Below are 27,633 nucleotides of genomic sequence, written 5' to 3' on the forward strand. Positions count from 1 at the left end.
TCCAGGGGACTGGAACAAACTGCAAGGAATCTCCAAACAGCTGGTCATCTTGTTGTTTTTAACACTAAACTTTACTGCAGTTAGAGATTCAAAAAAAATAATACCGGTAAGAATGGAGGGTTTGTAATATTGAAATAACCGTAAAGTATATAAATAAGGGTCTACGACAAAAAAGTTTGGGTCCTCTGCTCTAGATGAACGTCTGAACGGTGATCAAATAGGCGAGGTATTGTAAAAGCATCCAGACTTGTACTTTAAGTGATTGATGAATAAAAGAATCTAAAGTTACACGCGAATCGAGCATTTGAGTCTGTATACCCCAATAAAGAAAGGCGTGAATATATGAATGTATTTATAGGTAAATATTTCAATAAAGAGGCCCTCACATGAACGTAAGTCGACTAAATAGGCAAGGTATTGTAAAAGGTCTGTAAGTCGCGAAAAACTTGTATAATTCATTGATGAATAAAGGAATTCAAAGATTTACGTATGAATTTTGAGAGTAGAGTTTCTGTCTACCCCAATACGAGACAGGCGTGACGATATGAATATATACGTTTGCAGATAATGAAATCGGTAATATTACCAAGATTTCATTGTATTTACAAGTTCGATTTAACTTGACCTTTCACTTGTTTGCTCTTATATCTCCATTGGTCCTGAAACAAATAAGTTATTTTAATCTATATCATCTTTCATGCAGTCCATCCATCTCTTTCTAGGCCTTCCTCTGTCTTAATAACCATCAACATTCATGTAGAGACACGGATTGCAATTCCACGTTGCTTTTACCACGTGGTATCCAAATCTACCTGGTGAAACATAATTATAATTAGTCCTACGACAACTTCTGCTGTACGAAATTGCAGCTAAAGTATATATATGTTAATCTATACCTATAAATAAACTTGGAGTGTCTGTTTGTAATATTGAAATAACCGTTTTTTACTACATGCATATGAATATAAATAAGGTACATACACAAAATATCATTTTTTGTTTGTCTGTTTGTTCCGGATAATCTCTGAACTGGCTGGGCCTATTTTGACGGGAATTTTATTGGCAAGTGGCTGATGTAATAAGGAGTAACTTAGCCTACTTTTATTTTAGAAAAATAAAGTTAAATTCCACGCGGACGAAGTCGCGGGTACAGCTAGTCCTTACTAACATTATAATAGTGAAAGTAGGAATGTTTGTCACGCTTTCACACAGAAACTACTAAACCGATCATCATGAAATTTTGTAAACATGTTCTTGGAGGTATTAGAATGGATATAGGATACTTTTTATTAAAAAAAAAAACATGCGAGCGAAGTCGCGGGTAAAATCTAGTAATATTATAAATGCGAAAGTTTGTGAGTATGGATAGATGTTTGTTACTCTTTCACGTAAAATCTCTGAACGGATTTTGATGAAACTACAGTAATATAGCTTATACATCACAATAACATATAGGCTATAAATTAAACGCGGGTGAACCGCGGGCACCGCTAGTATGTTATATAAAATGCAATTTAATTTAATTTATTGAAGTAGGTCAAAGGCGGTCTCACCTCGAAACTAACTTCGAAGCCTCGTCTCTTGCCTTCCTCCTCGATTTCCTTCACAATAAGATCTTGCACGGTGCCCCTCACGTCGATATATTGGCAGTTGCTATTCATGAAGTGGCAAGTCATAGACTTGCGATAGTTCTGTAAAAAAAAAACAGAGAAAATTGAACTCTACTCCAATTAAAGCGTGTGTTATGTGTGTGTGTAAAAAGTCGCATGTGTCAGTCCCACCTATATGTGTGCCAAGCAGCTTGCTTTGTGTGTGTGTATGTGTGTGTGTGTGAGTGTGCAGTAAAATTTCAGGACATAAGTTTCCTCTAGAAAGGATACATATTACTGATATCATAGATATCACATGATAACGTGATGTCGTAGTACTGTTCTATCTATTGTTGTATCTATTTATATATATTTATGTTAATTATAATATCATTTATATGTATGGTAGTCTGTACATATAAATAAAAATGGATTGTCTGTAATATAGTAATAACCGTTGTTTACTACATGCATATGTATATAAATACGGTACATACACCAAAATATTAATTTTTACAAATATGTCTGTCTGTCTGTTTGTTCCGGCTAGTCTCTGAAATGGCTGGACCGATTTTGACGGGATTTTTTTTTTGATGATGATGATGCTAACGGTTTATTTTGGCCACCAGTGGAGGATAACATGAATGAGGACAGATCAGTTAGCCCATCATGACAATATCACCAGGAATTTGTCACGATGTTTTCCAGGAACCTGGGTTCGATTCGTCGAGGTACAAACATTTGTACTCATGATGATTGGTATCGGTCTGCTAGCAATAAAATCATAAGTCCACGTTATTAACAATATCATGTATTTATATCTTGTCTCTAATAAATAAGCTCTTCCTGGCCCGCGAACACTTAGATTAAATTGAACTTCATTTATCCGAGGTTTTCTCACGAGACTACAGCATGGCGCTTTTCAAGAAGGGTATATTAAGGTTTCTTAAGGGTCGGCAAAGCGCACGTAACACCCCTGTGTTTCAGGCGTCCATAAGGCATTTAAAATCAATAAAATTAATAATAAATCAGATGGACAGAAAGAAAAGAAGTTTTTATTTTGTTTGCCACCTTAATTACAATTATAAAAATAAAAATAGGTTACAAGTAGGGTACTCACCTGAGTGACATTAGGACCGGAGCCATGTATTATTAGAGGATGGAAGAACACTGTGTCACCCGGCGCCATCACCAGGTGGACTACCTTGTCGGGGGAAGCCAATGTATCCTCGTTCAATATCCCATGGTACAACTTCTTTTGGGCACCCTACAACAAGACAATAGAAATAGAAATAGAAATAGAAATAGAAATAGAGATAGAAATAATCTTTATTCAAATAAACTCATTACAAGCAGTTTTTAATAGTCATATTTTTATTCTACCACTCATTCGGAAAGCAGATTCATCACAAGAAGAATGAGCAAGAAACTTGTGTGTTGCTCTTTTTAATAGATGTTTTTTTATATAAATAATTAACTTAGTATACCGCTTTACTTCCGATAGTCGCGGGTTCGATTCCTCGCACGGTACAAGTTTGTATTTTTTATTTTATTTATTAATTTAAAACAAAAACATGTGTACTAATTCAAGAAACGATATCATTCACAGAAGTATAAAACTGTGCGAATATCGACGCCCTCCACCGAGTTTATATAATTTAAAAAAATACATGCTATGACGTTACCTACATCGTAGATCTAATAAAATTTACAGTATATTTAAATCAAAACCATATATAACCAAAAACAAAGAAAATTTAACTTATAAATAAAAAGAGACTATGCCTGCATTTGATATGTACATGTAAGCAGTATGTGTGTGCGTGTGTGTGTGTGTGTGTGTGTGTGTGTGTGTGTGTGCGTGTGTGTGTGTGTGTGTGTGTGTGTGTGTGTGTGTGTGTGTGTGTGTGTGTGTGTGTGTGTGAGCGTGTGTGTGTGTGTGTATGTGTGTGTCAGAGATAGAAAAAGAGAGAGGATGGTGTATGAATACTAACGTTGCCAGACGTCCCGTATTTTAGGGTTAGTTTTAGGGGTTAAAATGTCCCGGCGGACTGACTCTGTCCCGTATTCAAATCGTGCTCTGTTTTTTATTATTAAACCGATCTATCTACGCTACACAATATGTCATTTGTCCCGGGTAAAAAAATAAATTCCCGTATTTTTTTGTTAATTGAAGCGTTTGCCCCTTATAGGCATATATATAAATCTAGCAACTCTAATGATTACTATACATTATTTATGAGTGTGCTTATATCGGTAAGGGTGTTTTAAAATATTCATTTGATTGGTAACATTTTTAAGAATACAAATATATACTCACAATATTGCCATGTGGGTACACTGTGTTAGCTCTATGAGAGCCTGGTACCACGAACAGGGACCCGTTCTCGACAGTGACGTCATCGATGGCTGTCCACGACGCTATTATCTTGTCAGCTGGACGGAACGGGAAGTAGTACAGATCCTGAAAAGTAATAAAAGATAAGACAGAGAGATAATAATAACATTAAATTGTAAGAAAATGATGAGAGAAACGTTCTTAATTACATATACCATCAACTGCATCTTTTAAACTTAATAAGCTTGGCAATTTTGTAAGTGTTTCTCGCGTATTTGATAAGTATTAAAATCAATAAAATTAAAATAAATGATATCATTACATAGTTTTTATTTTATTTTTAATTACAATTATATGGCTTTTATATAAAAAGAGGTTTCATGTGCTAACAATGCTTAAACCTTTAAAAATATGCAACGGATTTTGAAGCGGTTTTTTTTTAAATATTAGGTTGTTCGGAGAGTAATATCGTTTTTTTCTAACTTAGGATTTAATTGTATTGTTTGCATTCAACTTCACACTTAAGCCGTAAAAATTTTATATGCTTTGAGAGCTCATATAGCAAGGCTTGTGTGTGAAAAATTATAATTAATTCTACGCAGTAGTTTTTGGTTGGTGCCCTTTTAAATATGGAGATCCATAAGCAGCATTTTCGACATATTTTACTGTTTTACTACAGAAAGGGCAAAAATGCTGTTCAAGCCAGAAAGAAATTGTCCTATGTGTGTGGAGAAGGTGTGTCAACAGTACGCCAGTGCCAGAACAGGTTCACTAAATTTCGATTCGGCAATTTTGATGTCGAAGATGCATCACCCTCGGGAAGGCCGGTTGAAGCTGATAAAGGCATTGATTGATGCGAACCGGCGAATTTAACTTTATTTTTCTAAAATAAAAGTAGCCTAAGTTACTCATTATTACTTCAGCTACCTGCCAATAAAAGTCCCGCCAAAATCGGTCCAGCCATTTCACAGATTAGCCGGAACAAACAGACAGACAGACAAATTTGTAAAAAATGTTATTTTGGTGTATATACCGTATTCATATGCATATGAACGTAGTAAAAAACGATTATTTCAATATTACAAACAGACACTACAATTTTATTTATATGTATAGATTTACCTGATGTGGCGGGTGTCTTTCACTGCCTGGGGGCTTGTTTATCAGCATGCTGTTCACGGCTGTTATCTCGTCACCAACGAACTGTGACAGCACGTGCAGAAGCCGAGGGTCCTCCACGTATCTCGCGAATACGTCGTCGTAGCAGATATCGTGAAGCTGTGAAGGAAGAATAGCATATATTTGTAAGTTACTAGCTGACCCCGGAAACGTTGTTTTGTCATATAAAGTAAAATCGCTATTAAAAAAGAGGGTTAAAAAATTTACAAATTAGTATTAGAAGGGTGAAAATTTAGGGTTTATGGGACACGGTTACCTAGATACATCAAAATAATAATTGCATTTAATAATGTCTAGTAAGACAAATTCAATATTGTCTATTAAGCTGTGTCTAAACTGTGTCACCCCACCTTACATTTTCCTATTGTTATTTAGTATATAAGATCATTATTTCTATGTACATATTGTCAGTTTATTAGCATCTGTAATATACATCGTCTCGACCAACAACATCGTATCATTAAACCGCAACAGGGTTATATGTATTTCTTTAATGCCACATTATAAAAAACAATAAAAGAAATTACTAAAAAAAATAAAAATAAAATGTCAGAGGTGAATAACCCTTAACATTTAGGGGTAAGAAAAATAGATAGTAGCCGATTCTCAGACCTGAATTTGCATGTAAAATTTAATAAAAATCGATCACGCCGTTTCGGAGGAGTATGGTAACTGACATTGTGATACGAGAATTTTACATCTATAAGATTATGTCTTATATATTTTGTAATTTTTCATTACTTTATATTACAATTTACTTTAAGAAAGGGGATTGTTAGTAATGTGGACTGACGATCTTATTTCTAGCAATGTACCACGTCATGTTGACCTCCACACGGGTCCCTGGAAACCATCGTGATATATTTTTAGTGAATTTATCACGATGGGCTAACTGACCTGACCTTATGTTCATCTTATCATGCTCCACTGGTGCCCCGCCAGCGTAAACCGTTAGCGAACGCAGGCGCACTATTCCATTATCATTTATAAAAAAAACACTTGTGTGAAGTCGGGGTGGGGAGCTGGTTTTATGTATTAGCAAACCCGGCAAGGCTAAGGTTCTTGAATAAAATAATATTGCGACTATAAATTGAGATGTAAGCTATCCTATCTTTCAAGTTAGTTCTAATTGCACACAATGTGCATAATAAATTAGCAATCGATTCAGTAGTTTAGGAGTCCATCGCGGATAAACAACGTGACACGTAATTTGTATATATAAAGATTAAAATTTTATTCCAATGTTGAACAAATATTGTTTTGCTTACAGTATAGGTAATTTGCATAGATTATTATTACAGAATACCAAATACTACTGTGTTTTGCTTTACGAGGCACAAAAAATTTGAAATATTCTAAAATTCTTATATAAAGTGGAATAGTATTACTGTGTACACCAAATTCTTTTCCAATACGATGAATCAATACTTTAATACGTAGATTTCAACTCCCAACTCAAGAAGGGTTTTTTTGTGTATGAAAGCATACTTTAAAAAATACGGATAATAATCGGTTCATTTATTTAAGAGCTACAATGTTACAGATAGAGACACATATACACAAATTTATAACACTGCTGTTTTGGCGTGGGGGTTCTAAAAACAATATTTTCAATAGTGCCCGCCAGCGGTCCATATTGAAAGAATCTTGAACAGGTAATTTTAATGAGAACAATATTATCTTACCTTATTGACATAATCTTCTGGTTTTAGACCCTTCCCGAGTAGTGACGGCTCCCTGACCACGGTCAACAGTTGTCCCCTTTCCACAGTCCCATTGCATATCGCCACAAACTGCTTTCTGTTAACATTAAATAAAAAAAAACATATATCTACGTTCCCCGTCTTTGTCTGAACAGGACAATGCATATTTCCTTATTTTAATTCAATAATGGTTTTACGAAATTGTGGTTAGCTGCGTAGCGGTATTCCTAGAGCATAGATAATAAAAATAATAGAAAGAAAGAAAATAGTTAAATATAAATAAAAAGTTTATTTGGTACACATAACAATATTAAAATTATTTTTAAATTTTAAATTATATATTGGATTGTTCTGTTTTGTAGTTTTCAATTTATATTTACCACTGACAAGGATCTTTTTAAGTATACACACACAAATATATTTAAGTAAATGAGCCAACCAGCAACAGAATATCAGCGCTGCAGATTTATCTGTAGCTTTATGCTGAGTTAGTTGCCTATTCACCTTTGCGGCACATAGAATAGAATATAAAATCCTGTATTCAAATAAACTTAATTTAAGCACTTTTGAATAGTCATAACATTCTTTTAATCTACCGCTTATTCGGAAAGCTGTCTCATCCCAAGAAGAACGAGCAGGAAACTTGTGTGTTGGATAAATTGTGGGCTGCAGTGGTGCCTCCCATGGAGATATCATTTCTTTTATGTATGCATTTATTTTCTTCTGTACAACAATATCAGAGCAATAATGTTTACTTACTTGTAAGCGTATAATGATTCAAAATCAATCAACCCTTTGATGACCAGGAATCCATTGTCGTTGTAGAATTTGAACTGTTCCGGAGATACATTGTAACCCGATATGCCAGTTGAGCATCTGTCCGTCAAAAAAAAACAAATTTAATAAGAATAAATATACATACTATATATGTGAGCTGACCCGGCCGACGTTGTTTTGCGATATAAATTAATATTGCTATTAAAAATAGGAGTTGGTGAAAATATAGGGTATGTGTATATAATCCTATAATTTCACCCTTCTACCATCAACTCCTATGTTTAAAATAGCATTTCTTAATGCCGAATTATAAAAGAAAATATATATATTCGTTATGGAGCAGCCCTATCTCTTGGTTTGAAAAATAGTTTACTGTTTATTCTTATACCAACTGAATATACACATAAAATATCATGAGAATCGCTCAAGCCGTTTCGTGGGAGTTTCGTTACAAATATTGGGACATGAAAGTCATATCACCCTCCATTAGAACTCCACCAGTGGATGTACTATTATCATCTATGAAAAAAAAACCGCTGTAGCCTAAGTCACAACCTCATACTTGATCCATGTAGACTGATATAGAATTAGGCATCACGAGTTTAGTCTGTCTCATAACTAGTAGGAGGTGATCGGATGTCTGATTGATTTCCGTCATCCTATCACTCTCTACTAGTAATCTATCAACGGATGTACAATACCATATCCATTTATTCAATAAAAATCACTGTCCCCTAGTATTCTATTCTTGCAGGTAATACATATTCGAACCCAGTATAGATTTAGGCATCACGAGTTCAGGCGGTCTGATAATAATATCAATCAGTCATCATATCACCTGCTACTAGTAACCTATCAGAAAAAGACAACACCATTCTCGTCTATTAAAAAAATCGCTACTTCATACTATTCTATTCTTGCAGCCTGAAGACTAATATAGATTTAAGCATCACGAGTTCAAGCAGTCGTATAATGATATCAATCAGTCATCCTATCACCCTCTACTAAATACTACCTATCAACGTGCATACAATATACCTATCCATTTACTCAATAAAAATCACTGTCCGCTAGTATTCTATTACTGCAGTAATAGAATACTACCGGACAGTGACTTCAAACCCAGTAGACTAATATAGATTTAGGCATCACCAGTTCTGACGGTCTGGTAATAATATCAATCAGTCATTTTATCACCTTCCACTAGTATTCCATCAGCGGGTGTAAGCTATTTTTAAAGAATAGCTGCCCTCTGGTATTCTATTCCTGCAGGTCATAGATTCATATTCGACCCCAGTAAACTAACATAGATTTAGGCATCACGAGTTCACCCCGTCTGATAATGTTATCAATCAGTCATAACTTACACTTATTATCATTGACCTTTATTAACATGTAATGTGTTCAATTCGCAAATAATGTTAGCAATGTAAGTTCAAAGTGTGCAGAAATTACTCCGACGGTAACAAAGATTGAGACGGACAAAGAAAATATGTCAATTTATATGTCTCTGTTTCACACGCGGGTACAATTTTCGGAGGTAAATAATTTATACTTATAAAATATATATAGCTATGTATATATATTTATATATATAATATAATAAGATTTAATCATAATAATAATCTCAGGACAATTCAGACAGCGCCATCTAGACCCAAGTTAAGCTAGCTAAAGCTTGTGTTGTGGGTACTAGATAACTAATACAAATACCTAGAATTTTTTTTCCTAAATACATACATAATATACATAGAAAACACCCAGACAGACACAAACAATCATACTCATGAATACAAATGTTTGTGCTGTGCGAGGAATCGAACCCGCGACCATCGGACGTAAAGCGGTGTGCTAGACCGCTAGACCACCGAGGTCGTCAAATATATACATATATAATAATAATAATAATAATATTATATAGCTGAAGAGTTTGTTTGTTTGTTTGAACGCGCTAATCTCAGGAACTACTGGTTCGAATTGAAAAATTCAATTTGCGTTGGATAGTTCATTTGTCGAGGAAGGCTTTAAGCTAACATACGCTATGACTAAAAGGAGCGGAGCTGCAATGGAACATATTGCAAAAGGTGGGGAAATGAAAGGCAGACGAAGTTGCACGGGTCAGCTAGTAGTTTATAAAAAAGGCTGTATTTTTATGGATGATAATGCTGTACTCGCCAGCGCTAATGGTATACGTTGATATGGAATCAGTGGAGGAAGATATAGCACAAAGTCAGTTAGTCCATCCTTGCAAATTCACCAGAAATGTGTCGCGATAAGTAGTTTTTTTTTAATTTACCCTTGACAACTCACACGGCGCCATCTAGTCTCAAGTAAAGCTAACTTAAGCTAATTATGGGCCCTGATAGATACATAGATATTTTTTTTCGTAAATACAGATTGTACATAGAAAACACCCAGACCGACACAAACAACCATACCCATGAATACAAATGTTTTTGTCGTACGAGGAATCGAACCCGCGACCATCGGAAGAAAAGCGGTGTCATTTATCGCTAGACCACCGAGTGCGTCATTTAGTCATTAGTTTCTAGGAGGAACCGTCAATTCTAGGTCAATTTGTATTCTCATGTTCAACCTAGCATCCTCCGCTGGTACCCCGCCAGTATATACTGTTAACGCAGATGACAGCATCATTCCATTATCAATACATCTTTACATATAAATAAAATTGGAGTGTCTGTTTGTAATATTGAAATAACCGTTTTTTACTACATGCATATGAATATAAATACGGTATATATATAGTCTGTCTGTCTGTTTGTTCCGGCTAATCTCTGAAATGGCTGGACCGATTTTAACGTGACTTATTTTGGCAGGTAGCTGATGTAATAACGAATAACATATGCTACTTTTATTTTAGAAAAATAAAGTTAAATTCCACGCGGACGAAGTCGCGGGAACAGCTAGTAATATGTTAAAAACAGAAGGCCCTTCTTATCATGTGACATAATTAATGATGTCTTAGTGACAGTAAATTAGGCAATGTGTTACATATTTAAGGTCCAAAATAAGAAGCAAAGGTTACGCAGATGTGACGTCTATATGTACATATATATACATATGAGGTTCCGATTGCGTTCGTTATAAAAAAAAATCTTATCGTTCAATAACTATAAAGTATCAAAGTACGAGATTGTTTACCATTGTCTATGAAAGTCCATATTTATACAATATGTGACATCTGAGATACAGTATAAGTTTTTATACTAGTTCAGATGGCACAATTACACAAAAATTGTAAAAAATGTATGTTAAAATTGTATTGACTCAATTTTATTTATATGTATAAATGTGTATATATGTACAACTTAATTATGTAACACAACCTATAACTGCAATAAATATTATTATTATTATTATGGATGATAATGAAATGGTTCACCCGCCTGCGGTAACGGTTTACGTTGACAAGGCACCAGTGGAGGATGCTAAGATGAGCATGGAATTTAATTTTGAAGTTTCAGAGAATGTTTCTCTCTTGAGTGCACACTCAGATTGTAGATGAACTGTCTGGTGAGGTTTTGTCTAGAGATTACAGTATGGAGTTTTTTTATCTATGCTTATAAATAAAATTGGAGTGTCTGTTTGTAATATTGAAATAACCGTTTTTTACAACATGCATACACCAAATTGGTACATACACCAAAATAACAATTTTTACAATTTTTGTCTGTCTGTCTGTTTGTTCCGGCTAATCTCTAAACTGGCTGGACTGATTTTGTAGCTGATGTAATAAGGAGTAACTTAAGCTACTTTTATTTTAGAAATATAAAGTTAAATTCCATGCAGACGAAAAAATGTATTTATTAATAAATAAATATCCCTAGACAATTAACACAGCATCATTTAGTCCCACTGTAAGCAGAGCTTGTGTTATAAATACTAGACAACTGATATAATTACTTAAATATTTTTTTTGTAAATACATACATAATATACATAGAATACACCCAAACTGATACAAAGAATTCATGAATACAAAAGCATATGAGATAACAAACTCGCAAACATTGGAAGTAAAGTGGTGTGCTAAACTGTTAGACCATAGAGGCTATAAATTTTATGGAGAGTATATTACAATTTGATAAGTTACCATAACCATCTACCATCAAATGTCAGATGTATGCTGGATTGTTACCACTATACTGTCCATGTTTTTTTTATAATCATGCAGTCTTCCATACTATAAGCATATTAGTTGATCATATCAAATCTCGTGAGACGTGATTCTCCATTGGGAATCCAACCTCAGATATTCCAGCTTATGCCAAGTTGTTGAAGTCTGGTATTTAACATCTTTTAAGACGTGCCATATAATCAGGGAATGTCAGTTGAACAGCAAGTTTATTCAGATTCCTGTCCAGTTTGATTTTGTATTTTTTTATTGTCTGTGAGATTTCCTCCTTGACAGAGGTGATCTCCAGGTGCTGATGAACCTCCAAGTTACAAATAAACCAGGGTGAGTTACAGGTTAGCTTCAATATGTAGTTATGAGCTTGAAGCAAACCTATAACCTCTAACGCAATACTATCCATGTAGATATATGTGCTATTCATTTACCAAGAGGCCATCTTGTATGATCAGTTCCAAACTGTCACTAGAATCTAATTGATTGTCTACTAAAAGCAGTTTCTGGATATTTTTTGTTTACAACATATACCTATATTATTTTTAGAGTACAAGCAAGTTTGTTATCAATGACAAAATATTGCAACAACCAGCCAAAATATTTTGTAGTCAAATATGATATAATTATATATATAACATGAACAGTTGTTTAGTTATAATTGTTACTCCTTTGTTATATTGTTTTTGTATTTATTTTCTATTATGTCTGAAGATGCATATAAAACATCTGTCTATATTAAATATGCAAGTTTAATCCTAAAGATAATGTTATAAGTACCCTACAGTGTAGACACAACCAAAAAGTTCTGTTCTTTTATATTAAAACAAATTAAAAAGAAATTGCCACTTACTTGTTTGGCAGAACTTTCATATTCCCAGACCACTTCATTTTTTAAAATTTTGTCACAAATAACTAATATCTACTAATCACGGTAAAATACTGTCCATTAACTAAACAGCAAGTAGGTATTATTATTTATAATGGAAAAAAATTAGAAACACTTTATGAAGGCTTAGAAGTGTGAAGTTTATTTTTTATTTATATTTATACGTTTGCACACTATTAACACATTTGGCATACTGCTTGTCGGGTGATGTTATATTGACGCCTTAACTTGTTATTTAAAATGTTATCTACATTCATGATAATACACAATCGTTTACGTATCAATATTTTAGTGATTTAATTTGTTTCTAACAAACAAAAGTAGGTATAAAGACAGGAGGTATATACCTCCAATCAATTGACAAACGTAGATTATTTTTTAGATTTTGATTAACCTGAGTAAGCTGTCAGTTTTGACAACTTCACATTAAAATTCACAACCTATATATATTTTTAAAACACCAAATTAAGGCAAAAGTACAATGTACGTTAGAGTTGTCACCCATAAGAGGACCCATGGAATCGCTATAAATTTTATTTAATAAGCTAACTAACAAGCTCCAAATGACCGTCTTTGTGAATGCATTGAGATTTTTAATGGCAGTTAAAAGCTTTTTCAAATAGTTTTTAGGGCATGATTTGAATAGACATGTTATTTTTTACTTACTATTTAATTCTATAATAATAATACTCTTTCAATTTAATTTTGAAGTACCTACCTACAAAAGTACGAATCTTCATCAAAATCATTATAGTAATTTCTGATATAATTTTCTAATCAATCATAAACATACATCATCGTTAATTATCTATTACATATGCGTATCTTTCTTTTGTGCTATTACGTATCAACTAAGGTTCAGCACAATACATTTTTTTCCTCTAATTAGTGTTAGCACCTATGTAACAAATTGTGGCTACCAGCTCATATATATGTATATATGAGCTGGTAGCCACAACTTCGTCTGTTTCTTTTTGTAGGTAGATAAAAGATGCTCTATCTTCGTGATCTATTTTCACGTCAATAAACCGTTGGTCGGGAAAATGTACCGAACAGACAGACAGAGATGCTTTCGCATTTTTCATTACTATGGATATGGGGGGCAGGGGATTGTTAGTAAAGTGGACCCATTGGTGGAAATGCTAGAAATGTACAACACATTTCTATAATTTCTACTATTGGGTTACATCTAACGGTATAATGCTGACATGTTAGGTTAGCTTCGGTACTACCTAAAATAATTTTTAACTTTTCAAGATATTTGGAATATTGCGATAATTTGGAAAATAATTATTTTACAGGAAAAAGTTACTAGACTTTTCGATAGAACTCAGGTAGGACCATCAGATCAGCTAGAACTCGTAAAAAAAATCTCCTATAAGTCAGCCTTAAAAAGTTAAAAATGGCGATAATTTGGAAAATAATGATTTTACAGGAAAAAGTTACTAGACTTTTCGATAGAACTCAGGTAGCGCTACCCAGAACTCCGATAAGATCGACTAGATTCTCCTATAAGTCAGTCATGAAAAGTTAAAAATGGCGATAATTTGGAAAGTAATTATTTCAAGGCTAGACATTTTATCATATCCACTGATGCTGGAACTCGTATTTTTTTTTTTTGTAGATTTATAGCAATAACCAAAATAAACCGTTAGCGCAGGTGGGAGTATCATTTCATTATAACTCGCGTCGGAAAAAATAAAATTTGGCATAGACAAATAGTAGTAGAACTATTGATATAACTGATAGAGAACTGTAGAACTATTTATCAACGAAGAAATTTGTGAACTATAATTTTAAAATTTGTTTTTTTTTTTATTTAAACAAACTATTTAAAATGATTATAAAGAGAACTATTCAAAAGGATGTCAGACTAAAAAAAAACAATTTTATACAAAGTAACGTGATGGTGGGACTTGGGGACCATCGTGGTAAATTACCATTTGATGAGTCGCTGATTTGATTGTTCAGGTTTTATAGCGCTTATCATTTCATTATAATTTTTAATATAGGTATTATATATATACTATTTTTGTATCTGAAAAACAGAACAATTTTTACATATATACTATTTTTGTATGTCAAAAAATAATTTTTACCGTACATCTAGAAATTTACACTCTTATCATAACGTACCGAATGCGTTCATTACGCTTTTTTATATTTATAATCCCTGGCGTATATAAGGTGGCGATGACATTATTTTTCTCGTAGGCCGTCATTCTAATTGAAATACGGTTGAGTAATTCTTTTTTTTATACTACTATGGTGGCAAACAAGCGTACAGCCCATCTGATGGTAAATGGTTAACGTAGCCTATGGACGCCTGAAGCAACAGAGGTGTCTCGTGCGCGTTGCCGACCCTTAAGCGTAAGGAATAAAAGGGTGGACCGCATTGATTGGCTATTCGTTGGCTACAAGGAGTTGACACTTTAGTAAGAGACCCTAATGACTAATGTTTTAATTATCATTCACAGACTTACAGCTGGTGATTTTAATTCTTATTTTAGCGTCACATCGTCATAGGACCACAGATAAGATAAGCAGCACAGAGTCATAATCCTATTGTAAAAATCACACTATTTAAAAGAGCAATCACAATCAATAAACGATAAATTGATGCGGACGTTTGCAAAAAGATGTGGGCACTTTCGAGAAGGTTTTCGCTTTATTGTCTTCTATATAGTTCTACCATAGACTAATAGTTAAATAGAATAGAAAATAATTTATTCAAATAAACTTACATTGAAGCACTTTTGAATAGTCATTACATTTTTTTTAATCTACCGCTCGTTCGGAAAGCTGTCTCATCACAAGAAGAACGAGCTAGAAACTTGCGTGTAGCTTTTTAAAATAATTTTATTATTACTTTACATTTTTAAGTTTAAGTGTGTGAATACAAACCACCAATTAGCATTAATTCAATTAAATACTCAAATAGAGAAAATATTGAATATATAACCAACTGGTTAAACAATTAATAAGAGGAAATCAGTCATAGTGATTGGAGCAGACCAGTCCCTACAAGCAGCACCCGTTCACGAATATGACGGATGAGCCAGCCATCACTGCGCTCGACCATATTTTAGGGAGCCCAATGACCCGGCCCACCACGCCGCCACAAGTCTGGACATTTTAGTGAGCATGACTACTCAAAACACTAGACCACGTCAAAGCTACTTACAATTGCCATCTGACAGTTATAGTATTCACATTTTAAATGAGAATGCATATGAATCAATCAATACAAAAACCGCTACGCTTTCATATTTCTAAAATCAATCAATTCAATCAAGAAAGCAATGAGAAAATAAAATTATAACGTTGTATGCTAATAAACTAATTATTTACAGGATAGACAACATATCAAATGTTGTCTATCCTGTAATAGGCTTTCTTACATAAAAATTGTTTAATATAAGATTGGAATTGCCTCTCTGTCTGATTTAATGCAGATTCTGGCAGTTTATTATAAAATCTTACCATAGAATGAATTACTGATTTTGTGCAGACGGCATTTAGGTAAGTAAATGGACCATAATAACAATTACTCCTTCTACAATAATGTTATACGTGGAATCAATGATGGGATGTATACGGGAGGGGATTTTTATTTTATTGAGGGAGTATTTGATTTTTTTTATCAATAATAGTGGAATAGTGTACACTCTTCAACTAAGGTAATCGCTGACGGGGCATTAGAGGATGAGAATGAAGCCTGGTCAATTAACCCAAAGTTGTATTTGACATAGTAGAACGCTAACCATGGGGTCACAAATCCTATTAGATAGATCCCATCTCGTAAATTAGTATTAATACTAGGTAGAGAATCCAGTAAATTACCACAAACATACGGTCAATTTTAAAAATCTAATTTTAATTCCATTTATATATTGAAATCTTATTTTCAAAATAATAAGAAATGCATTTTAGATCCTAATTACGTAATGAACATTAACGCCTAAAGAATATTAGTAGCAATCTGTAGAACTTCGTCAGTTGTAACAAGATTTTTAAAGTGAGTTTAAATACATGTAACTAATGATGTATAATAGGATACTGTCACGACTGTTATTCCAGAGGGGGCAGTCAAAAGCATTGTTAAAACTCGACCTCATGATAAATATAACACTATGGGCGCCAGATATGGGCGGAGGAGGCGGAGTTTTTTTATTGATAAGGTAATGGTACACCTGTCTGCGCTGGTTTACGCTGGCGGGGCACCAGTGGAGGATGATAAGATGAACGTGAGGTCAGGTCAGCCCATCGTGACAAGTTCACTAAGAATTTATCACGATGGTTTCCAGGGAGAACCGCGTGGAGGTCAACCTGACATGGTGCATTGCTAGGTCATTAGTCCACATTACTAACTATGCTTTCCCCCCCGGATCTAAGGGTTGGTATGGTATGAGTTAAAGGCCCTCTTACGGAAAACTGTTTTATTATCACAAAACTTTATACCCAACAATTGCGTGCTAGAAAGTGTGAAAGATGATGTGGCAAGAAAGGGAGTAAATAATGAAATGACTGCGAACAGGGATGAACGGAAAAGAAAATATATTACGCCGACCTCAAATGAAAGGGACAAGGAAGAAACAGATGATAATGTTATCAAAGGGAGTTAATTAGATATAAATTGACCACAAGTTCTTTATTTTTGGTGTAAGTCAAATTTGAACACACGACTTTCGAATCTAAGTCAAGATAGCATACCTAGTGCATGCACACGGCTATCTTTCTTTGGTACAATACCAACTTATAAAGAATATACAATATTATATTATACAGCGGCCAGGCTTAAACATTGGACTTCAGTATACGGCGTCTTGGAAATATCTTACTTATTTATCCCGGTGACTTTCGAAACTAGAGCCGTTTGGGGGGTAAAGACGATTTTTTTTTATAAAACAACTGCGCAAGTGTATTGTAGAGTGGCCATAATCCACTTTCCGGATCGTATCTGCTCAAAGAATTTCTACGCCAATTCATCGCGGAAAACTACAATGATTTTAATACTGCTTATAGCACTATAAAAAATAAATTGAGCACTTTTAAATAGTCATAGTTATGTTTTTTTAATTTATCGTACATTCAGAAAGCTGTCTCAACACAAGAAGCTTTCGAATAAACTACCAACTAGAACTAATTTATTAGTATCAAGCAACACTCTTCAACGAGTATGAGATATGAGCAGGTCATCATTGCGCTCGACCATATTTTAGGGTGCCCAATCACCCAGCCCATAATAAATATTAAATTATATATAGATGAGAAAATTGTATTTGTGTTTAAATAATTAAAAATAAATAATACATAATTGTGTTTATTTCATATAGACTCAATAAACACTAGGCTTCGAGTAAGCTCCGACAAATAATGGTAATTGACTATAAGAATTCACGATCATGAATAAGAAGGGTCTATTCGCAATGAATTCCTCATCCAAAGTTCTCCATCTCAAACCCGCTTCAGTCACCGCGGCTGCCTCGGTACCTTCTTCAGTTACTTCAATACTTGCTTTCTGTATAAAGTCTGATACGTATAGAATTTGATCGGACAACTCTTCGAAACTTGCTCCTGTGTCAAATAGACTCTTTAAACCCATATCGGTCAATAGTTCCTTCAAATTGTCCAGATCCGATGTTATCTTGAACCTCGGTATCTCCACTGTTACAGTTCGAGGTCCATCCATTTCAAACTTCTTGAATACAGTGGCTAAACTAATTTTGGATAACGAATATATAGTAGATGAAAGTCGCGTTCCAACGTTTGGCAGAAACAACAGCATAGAATATTGGTTATTTGAACCATAAGGCAATTGAAGAACTTTTGCATTTATTTGATCAATTGTGGTCACATTAAATTTATCATTCACATACATTAGATTCACTTCCCCCACTCTGTTACCTACTTCATCGTAAAACGACGCAGTGTCGGTGTTTGTTGTAGCAAATGTCTTGGTCCAAGTACCTTTGAAGTATAAGGCGTCGATTATAATAATATTGTAACTGTTAAAGTCATTAGGTGTCAATAAATCATCAATAACACCTTGCGTTACAAGACTTACGTTGTCGTTTACAGCGTTAGCTGATGTAACTGAGTCCTCGAAGTCTTGCGGGAATATTTCGCATAGTCCGGTATTTATGATGTTTTTGGTAAATCCATTCTTTAATTCAAATTCTTTAGGTATAACTATCATAGATGACCTTGCAACGGTGACGTCATTAGTGTCTAATATAGATTTTATGATCTTCCAATAATTTTCATTGAAGCATCGGTGCTTATGAGTTTTCAGTACTCTTTGTATTTCGTCGAGAGTTTCATCTGTAGCTCCTAATGATAGTTCCGAAATGAGAGTCCATTGCGAGAGCGTAGATGACACGAAATGGTTTTCCTTTTCTTGAGCAAGTCTTGTCGCTAAATTGACTGTAAAATCGTAGATAGGTCGTCTAATACGCATACTTGCTACTTCTAGTGTACATTGTCCTTTTGATTCGTTAATTAAAATTAAAGAAATTAATAGGAAATGAACAAATTGTGTCATGTTGACTGGGTCTGACAGAATTGAGCCAAATACTGAGTGTGGAACAATGAAATTTTACAATGCTGTTATCATTGTGACCTGACAAAGATAACGTCGAAAGGTTAGTAATTTGTGGTGATAATTTTGAGAAGGCCTAGAATTTAATTCTAAATATAGACCTATAAAATGATCGTGAATTAGATGGTGAACAATTTATTACATATGTATATATTTATATATGTACACTCCTTGCAAAAAGAGTACATGGAATATGAATGAAACAACGAACATAAATGGTAAATACTATAGTTTTAAAAAAGACATTTCAAATTAAATATATAAAATAAGCAAAGAATATCAAATCAATCCAACACTTTTGTAGAACAAACAAAGTAATAAAATTCTGTATATTGAAAACCTTTTATCTATCTATACGTCTAAGAAGACGTCAGTCTTTCTTTGTTCGCTGTTGTAAGATTTTTTTTATTGATAGAGATAGCTAAAAAATCAATTAATTTAGATTATAGCAGTTCGAATATTAAAATAAATAGATTGAAGTTAATTTTTGTACGGTACTGTAATTATTATTAATAGTGTTCCTAAACAAAGACGTCCACCTAGACGTTGATAAGCAAATATTATGTACCATTGTGTTCTGAAGCTGTGTACATAACTTCCTAGACCACAATTCTAAGAAACGAAGTGCAAAAACTACTTCAAATTCACCTTCTATTTTTAACTACTTATATAATTATTTTTTTATTTTCAAACGACTTTGGAAACGAGTAGTTTCTAATTGGTTTGCATTCTATTTTTTTTGTTATTAGAAAAGCAAACAATGTGTCGGCTCGTCTAAAGGTAAATGGTAACCGTTGCCTATATAAATGAACAGCACTACGAACATCATGGTAGCATGTGAGGCCCGTGACACAGCTTAGGCGTTGCCATTCCGGAGGTTACTACGTGATATGATTTCTTGTTTAATCTCTTCAATTGAAATACAGTTTACAAAGGAATGGTTTTTATCTCCCCAGGATGGAGTGTATATATCTAAAGAGATTGTTTATACATGAGTGGGGTACAACCACAGGATGTGTACTGGCGTTTCCTCTTCAGCCTAGATTTGCAATGTGTTTATTAAATTTACAGTGTTTAGTAAAACACACTCATAGACAAGTCTAACTTTTCTACGAGTGCCAAATATCTAGACATAATAAAAAAAATGTATGAATCTCTGTATACATGGAATAATGTATTTATGTACATGGAAAAACTATTATTGGAGGACTTTATCATACATACAAAAATGACGGCTCCGGTGGTCCGGCGATTTAGCACATCGCTTTTACTTTCCGATGGCCGCGGGTCCGATTTCTCGCACCGTTTTAAAATGATCAACTTCTTTTTCTTTGGTTTTCGTTACACAAAACGTTGTTATAATTTGTATAGTATAAATGAATGGAATAGAATTGAATAGAAAATCATTTATTCTATCATTAATAAACTTAATTTAAGCACTTTTCAATAATCATAACAATGTTTTTTTTTAATCTACCGCTCATTCGGAAAGCTGTCTCATCACAAGAAGAACGAGAAAGAAACTTGTGTGTTGCTTTTTTAAATTATCCTTGTAAGTTCACCTTTTAGAATTCTAAACGTGTGAATACAAACTACCAACCAGCACGAATTTATTAGGGTCAAATATAAATACACAATAAGATTAAATCAGTCGTAGTGATAAGAGCAGACCAGTCCCAGAAGCGTCCTTCACGAGTACGACGGATGAGCCATCACTGCGCTCGACCATATTTTAGGGAGCCCAATGACCCGGCCCACCACGCCGCCACATGTCTGGATATTTTAGTGAGGAGGGAGAATGTAACTGATAATGTTACTCTGTTCATATATTTTGATAAATTCATGAGGCATCTGTTATTGGCTTTACTAATTATTATATGTAATACTAAATAATGTGTATAACATTACCTAAATAAATAAAAATCACACTAATTGCGGGTAACAACTTACAAAAACAATGAAGTTTCCTTTTTTAACACAGATTCTATAACATACATTCACATATGTTACGTAATATTCGCAAATAATGTAAACTACTTACTAATTTAATTAAAAAAATCATCATGGTTGTCAACCTATAAAATATAATACAGCGTCGTATAAAGAAGTAAAAAAATACGTTTAAAATATCGTGTTCCGCTTAATTTTGTTCTCTAACATTTAATATTTTGATTGTAATGACTTAGTGCTATTTGGTAGTTAGTATTCAACTTCAAAATGTAAAGCTACAACAATTATTTAAAAGAGATTTTTTTCTCGTTCTTCTTGTGATGAGACAGCTGTCCGAATGAGGCTATTTGATAAGGCATGATGAATTTATGAAAGTTATTATTGAGGGAAAGAGGGGAGAGGAAGACCAAGGCACATCAAGCAAATTAAAGATAGAATTGGAGTCGTGATGTATCAACGTTTAAAGAGTATGATGGAAGATCATAGAATGTGGCAAGAGCTCCACCGACAAGAGCGTCGCTCTTAAATTTTGAATGAATGTACTTATATTTAATTTTTTTATAACACAGGGGACAAACAAGAATGCGGCTCATCTGATGGTAAATGATTAGCGCCGCCCATGAGCACCCGCAACATCAGGTTAATTGCAAGTACGTTGTCGGCCTTTTAAATAGGAATAAGTTCTTTTCTTGAAGGTTTCAATATCGTATCGATTCGGAAATACCATTGCTGGGAGGTGATTTCACAATGTGATTGTGCGTGGCAAAAATATTTAAATTTAATTGAATGAAGAATTTTCTATTTTATTCGTACCTACGTCAATGTATTTTGATCGATTTCCGTAGGTCAAAATCTTGTACAAACTTGTACGAGGATGGAAACATCCTCGTACCTACTCAAGGGAACAAAACTCGTGTTTGTACGAAAATAATCTTACTTTTGACATCCTTGATTTCCATGCAATACACTATATATTATGCTTGTATTATCGTGTCTAATTTCTAATGAATTCGCCACGATCGCTAATAGATCTAACTTCATCATACGTCATACCGTCCTCTTTTATTCCGCGAATCATTATCTACATATGTTTTTGATTTCTAACACATGCGCCAACAAGGACAATTAGACTGTATGTTTATTTTAATCTAAATATATGTAACTCAAAGGTGACTTACGTAGTGATCTATCAACGCACAGCCCAAACCACTGGACGGATATGGCTGAAATTTGGCATGTAGATAGATGTTATGACGTAGGCATCCGCTAAGAAAGGATTTTGTTAATTCTACCCCCAAGGGGATAAAATAGGGGATGAAAGTTTGTATGAAACTTTGTCAATTTTTACCGATCGGTCTGAAACTTTGCATGCATAAAGCTACTATAACATAGGCATCCCCTAAAAAAGGATTTTGATAATTTTCACCCCTAAGGTGATAAATTAACGCGAGCGAAGCCGCGGGCAATAGCTAGTGATTTATATTTTACACGTTGTATTTGTTCTTATGGATGATAATGAATTGGTGCACCCGCCTGCGCTAACGGTTTAAGCTTGCGGGGCACCAGTGGAGGGCAGAAAGGCCAGTTAGCCCATTGTGATTTTGTCATGATAGTTTCAAAGGAGAACCATGTGAAGGTCAACCTGATTTTTTGCAAAAATGGGGTTATTAGTCCACATTACTAACAATCGCCTTCCCTGCTCTTATTAGAGGCAGTTTTAATAGTCCGGTTCTTGTAAATGGGAACTATATTGTATCAAAACTTTAATACTTTAATAACAGTCAAGAAACGGTTTTATATTTATTAGTTAGTTGTATATTCAATATTTTTTCTATTTGAGTATTTAATTGTATTAGTGCTAATTGATATGATAATAGATAATTGTTTGTATTCTCACACTTAAACTTAAAAATGTAAATTAGGAATAAAATTATTTAAAAGAGCAACACACAAGTTTCTTAATCGTTCTTCTTGTGATGAGACAGCTTTCCGAATGAGCGGTAGATTAAAAAAAATGTGATGACTATATAAAAGTGCTTCAATGTAAGTTTATTTGAATAAATGATTTGCTATTCTATTCTATTGTTTATGAAGGACTACTGGCCGATGGGTGGTGTGTATCGGCGCTACCGTGGCAGATTACCATCATCTGTGATCACACAGACAATTTTTATCACAGTATATTATTTGTTTATATTAAATTTAATATCTTTCATATGTGGTATGTATTATATTATAGTGCACAACTGTTAACTAGGATGTTATAATGACAAGACACTTTACGAGACTGATTCTTTATTATATTGACGGTGAACATAAAATATTAATAACAATGTACCCACATATATGCCATTCTTCCCCCCCTAGCTACAAAGTAATATATACATAATAATTATTTACTTGTAGATATATAACACTGTAACGAAAAGAAATAACCTAAAACAATTATATTTACTACACCTGTACATACCATAATACTTAATCTTATATATAAAATTTTACGTTCAATTAGTATATTAAAAAAAAACTAAATCTAAAACTAAAAACACTGAAACAAAAAAAACGTTTAACTTTAAAGTTCAATTAGTATAAAAAATAACTAAAATTAAAAAAAAATACAATTACATATTAAACCAGTTGTCTTATGTAAGTATAACAGTAATATACTACGCTTACTGGTGTACGCATACACAAATGGAAAAATGTACAGCTTGTGTGAAACCTAAAATATTTGTAAAAATTATTCATCCATTCCATATCTTGACACCGGTTTGCGTATTCGAATTGAACGCGATCTAGGGGCATCGCCATCGGGTGACTCATGAGTCCCTGGCGAAAACCTGTGGGTATAGTGACCGCGGGCCTACCGGCTGTGTCTCCGTCACGGGTTCAATATCGGGTTCAGGTAGATTTTGGTCGTTGTTGGACACGATTTGACCGCTACTGATTGATGCAGCATCCCCACTCGATCGACGTTCATAATCATATAATAAATTTGAATCAATACTATTAAATATGCGTAACTGATCGACATGTTTTTTTAAATATTTATTATTATACTTGACATAGTACGTCAATGGACCCACACGGTCAGTGACAACACCCCTTTCCCATGTAAATGTATTACGCCGAAACAACTTAAAATACACGTGATCCCCGACGCTGAATTGTCTATAGGTATTATTATTTTTATATTCAATCTGTTTTCTTTGTTTATTTTTCACTAACTCGCTCGTGCTGGGTTGTAACAAACTAAAAGGTGTACGCACCTCTCTGCCTAGCAACAGGCTTGTTGGAGTTTTCCCAGTTATACTATGTGGTGTAGAGCGGTATATTAATAAAAAATTGTCCAACGCCAATTCCGAATCTATTTTGTCATGAACCGCTTTTTTTAATGCTTTTTTAATTATTTTTACCGCATTTTCTCCCGCCCCGTTACTACTAGGTTTATAAGGAGTCGTTGTTATTGGATGTACACCTAGACTGTTCAAAAAAATTGTAAACTCATGACTAGAAAATGGTGGTCCATTATCGGACACCAATTCATGTGGAAGACCAAATCGTGCAAATACTTTGCGCAATTTGTCTATGGTCGAAGTAGCTGAAGTGTTGTGAACTCTAAATGACTCAATCCATTTAGAGTGTGCATCTATGATAACAAAATAATACTTAGAATCGCCGGGTAACGAGAAAAAATCAACGTGTATTCGGTACCAGGGTTCCTGTGGCCACATCCACGGGTGCAGCGGCGCGGCCGGCGGCGCGGGCCGCTCGCGGGCGCACGTCCCGCACGCGCCACACACACGTTCTATGTCGCCATTGATACCTGGCCAGTATACATAGTTTCGAGCCAAATTTTTACATTTCACCACACCCTGATGCGTCTGGTGTATTAAATTTAAAATAGCCTCTCTCAATGCGCCGGGAATAACAACCCGATGACCATATAAAATACAGCCTTGCTCGATACTGAGATATTCCTTTATTTCAAAATATGGCTTTAAATCTTTACATTTACAGTATATCCAATTAGATTTAATACTTTTATGTAACTCTTGCAATACTTTATCGGATGCTGTATATTTTGCAATATCCTTGTAACTAATGGGAGACGTATTTTGTATAAAATTAATGTATGAATCGATCCGCGTACTCTCTTCTGTCACAACGGTCGGAATCCTCGATAGGCAATCGGCTACACAATTATGTTTTGAACTGATACACTTAACTTTATAGTTGTACGCGCCTAGTATTACGGCCCAGCGCTGAAGACGGCTCGCGGCCATCAATGGGACTCCCTTATTTTCATTGAAAATAGACGCGAGCGGTTTACAGTCTGTGACTAAAGTGAATTCTCGACCATATATGTACTCATGAAACTTAGTAACTGCAAAAATAACAGCCAACCCCTCCCTACATATCTGTGCATAGTTCTTTTCTGGCGCGGTGAGCGTGCGTGAAGCGTGCGCTACGGGCCGCTCGCACGCCGCGCCACCGCCGCGCCGCACCGGCGACTGCGCCGGCTGCGACAGCACCGCCGCCACCGCGAACGGAGATGCGTCACACGTGACCGAAATCGGCCGCGAAGGGTTAAAGTGCGCCAGCAATGACGAGTTTTTTAATGCATTCTTCACGCGCTCGAATGCAACATTACAAGAATTACTCCATTCGAATCTTTTACCTTTTTTTAATAATTGATATAAAGGGGAAAGTATATCACTCAGATTTCTCACGAATTTCCCATAATAATTTATCAATCCGAGAAACGCTTTTAACTCTTTTACATTGGTGGGGTTGCTGTGTTGTTGATCGCATCAACTTTTGACGTTTCCGTGTGTAACCCGTCCGCATCGATTATGTGTCCTAAATACGATATGGACTTCTGAAAAAAACTACATTTCTCTGGAGCTACTCTTAATCCACACTCTGATAATATTTTAAAAACTTTCAATAACCGCATCCATAAATCCTGTCTATTTATACCACAGACAGTTAGGTCATCAATATAACAAGTTACGTAGGGCATCCTAAACAATTTTTCTATCAATCTTTGAAATTTATTTGGAGCGCACTTAATACCGAACGGTAGTCTATTAAAACAAAATATTCCCTGTTGTGTCACTATCGTGCACAACCTTTTTGAGGATTCATCTAACAAGATTTGTAGATACGCATTAGAAAGGTCAATTTTTGCGAATATTTCTCCCCCTGTAATGTAGAAAATATATCCTCGATCCTGGGGATAGGATATTTATCGTCCATGAGAACCGGGTTCAAGGTAGTTTTAAAATCTCCGCATAATCGCACTTGTCCATTTTTTTTTAGTACGGGAACGACGGGCGTACCCCATTCGCTCCATTCTACTGGTGATATAATGCCTTCATGCTGAAGCCGCTGTAGCTCAGCATCAACAGCCGGGCGTAGCGCGTGCGGCACGGGCCGCGCTCGGCGCCACACCGCCTGCGCCCCTTCTACTAGTTCTAGCCTTATCTTGCACTTATTAAACGTACCTACACCCGATTTAAACACGTCCGGATACATTTTTTTTAAATTATATACAGCACTCTTTGTGTCTATGGGTACAGTAAATTGTGTATTATGCATAGTACTTACTGACAATATTTTAGGAAAAATAATACCAAAAGATCGCATCCAATCTCGACCGAATAAAGATGGACTGAATTCATTATCTATAACGACTAAGTTTAAATTTGATATTATATTATTTTTTATACGAACTGTACATTGAATCTTACCTTTCGGTTTCACGTTTTGCCCACTGTACATTCTTAAATTTGTCGTATATGTTTGTAACTTACAATCACTGAATAACGTCTTATACGTGCCATAAGAAATTATACTGACTGCAGAACCAGTATCGCCCTCCATTTTTAATGGCACATCATTTATGTGAACAGAAACGTTCCACTTCTCGTCTGAGTCGTCATCACTTAACTGATACACTGTCACGGGGGCCCCGTCCTCGCCCTCGTCCTCATATATGCCAATATGTATGTTAGTCTGTAAAATATTTTAGTCCAGTGAAAATAGACATTTAACTTAGCCGAAATTCGCATAGAGCTGAAAATTGGTATAGACGTTAAATAAACCATTACAAATGAAATGTCAAAAATCCCCTTCGATGCTACTTCTGCAAACAATTTCAAATCCAAGGTCAAAGTTCAAAAATTCAGAGTTCATATTTGTAATATGGACCATTAGAAGCCTGAATTAAATAAATAAATAAATTATCTTTCGCCAATACTTTACCCTACCCACACCTTTCAAGGTCGGAAACTTACCTGCAATTCCTCTGGTAATGTTGGTGCTCATGCGCGGAGGTAATCATTTAGTATCAGTCGAGCTCATCCTATAAAAACATTTTTTTATTTTTTTTATTTATTTAAACTCTTTATTGCACCAGACAAAGAAAACACACAAAATGATAGGTTACAGAAAT

The 27,633-nt window shown here is 34.6% G+C and overlaps 2 protein-coding genes across 3 annotated transcripts; both read right to left on the reverse strand.

Moving 5' to 3' along the window:
- Window positions 1-540: 540 nt before the first annotated feature.
- LOC131854163 (phytanoyl-CoA dioxygenase, peroxisomal-like) lies at window positions 541-27,601 on the reverse strand. Of its 2 annotated transcripts, none has more exons than XM_059205292.1 (8): window positions 27,476-27,601; window positions 7,569-7,685; window positions 6,792-6,906; window positions 5,050-5,205; window positions 3,910-4,053; window positions 2,710-2,856; window positions 1,554-1,691; window positions 541-659 (listed from the first exon to the last, which is right to left on the reverse strand). In XM_059205292.1, the coding sequence occupies exons 1-8, from the start codon at window positions 27,520-27,522 to the stop codon at window positions 603-605; spliced, it is 921 nt and encodes a 306-aa protein (XP_059061275.1). In that variant the 5' UTR covers window positions 27,523-27,601; the 3' UTR covers window positions 541-602. The 2 variants fall into 2 exon arrangements, with proteins under 2 accessions (XP_059061275.1, XP_059061276.1); XM_059205293.1 differs by lacking the exon at window positions 27,476-27,601 and adding an exon at window positions 12,587-12,741.
- On the reverse strand, window positions 17,961-19,185 carry LOC131854161 (serine protease inhibitor 77Ba-like). Its single transcript, XM_059205291.1, has one exon. The coding sequence runs from the start codon at window positions 19,164-19,166 to the stop codon at window positions 17,961-17,963; it is 1,206 nt and encodes a 401-aa protein (XP_059061274.1). The 5' UTR covers window positions 19,167-19,185.
- Window positions 27,602-27,633: the final 32 nt, after the last annotated feature.

Source organism: Achroia grisella, unplaced genomic scaffold (genome assembly GCF_030625045.1).
Source record: "Achroia grisella isolate CSIRO2021 unplaced genomic scaffold, CSIRO_AGI_Agris_v1 utg971, whole genome shotgun sequence".
NCBI classification, from domain to species: Eukaryota; Metazoa; Arthropoda; class Insecta; order Lepidoptera; family Pyralidae; genus Achroia; species Achroia grisella.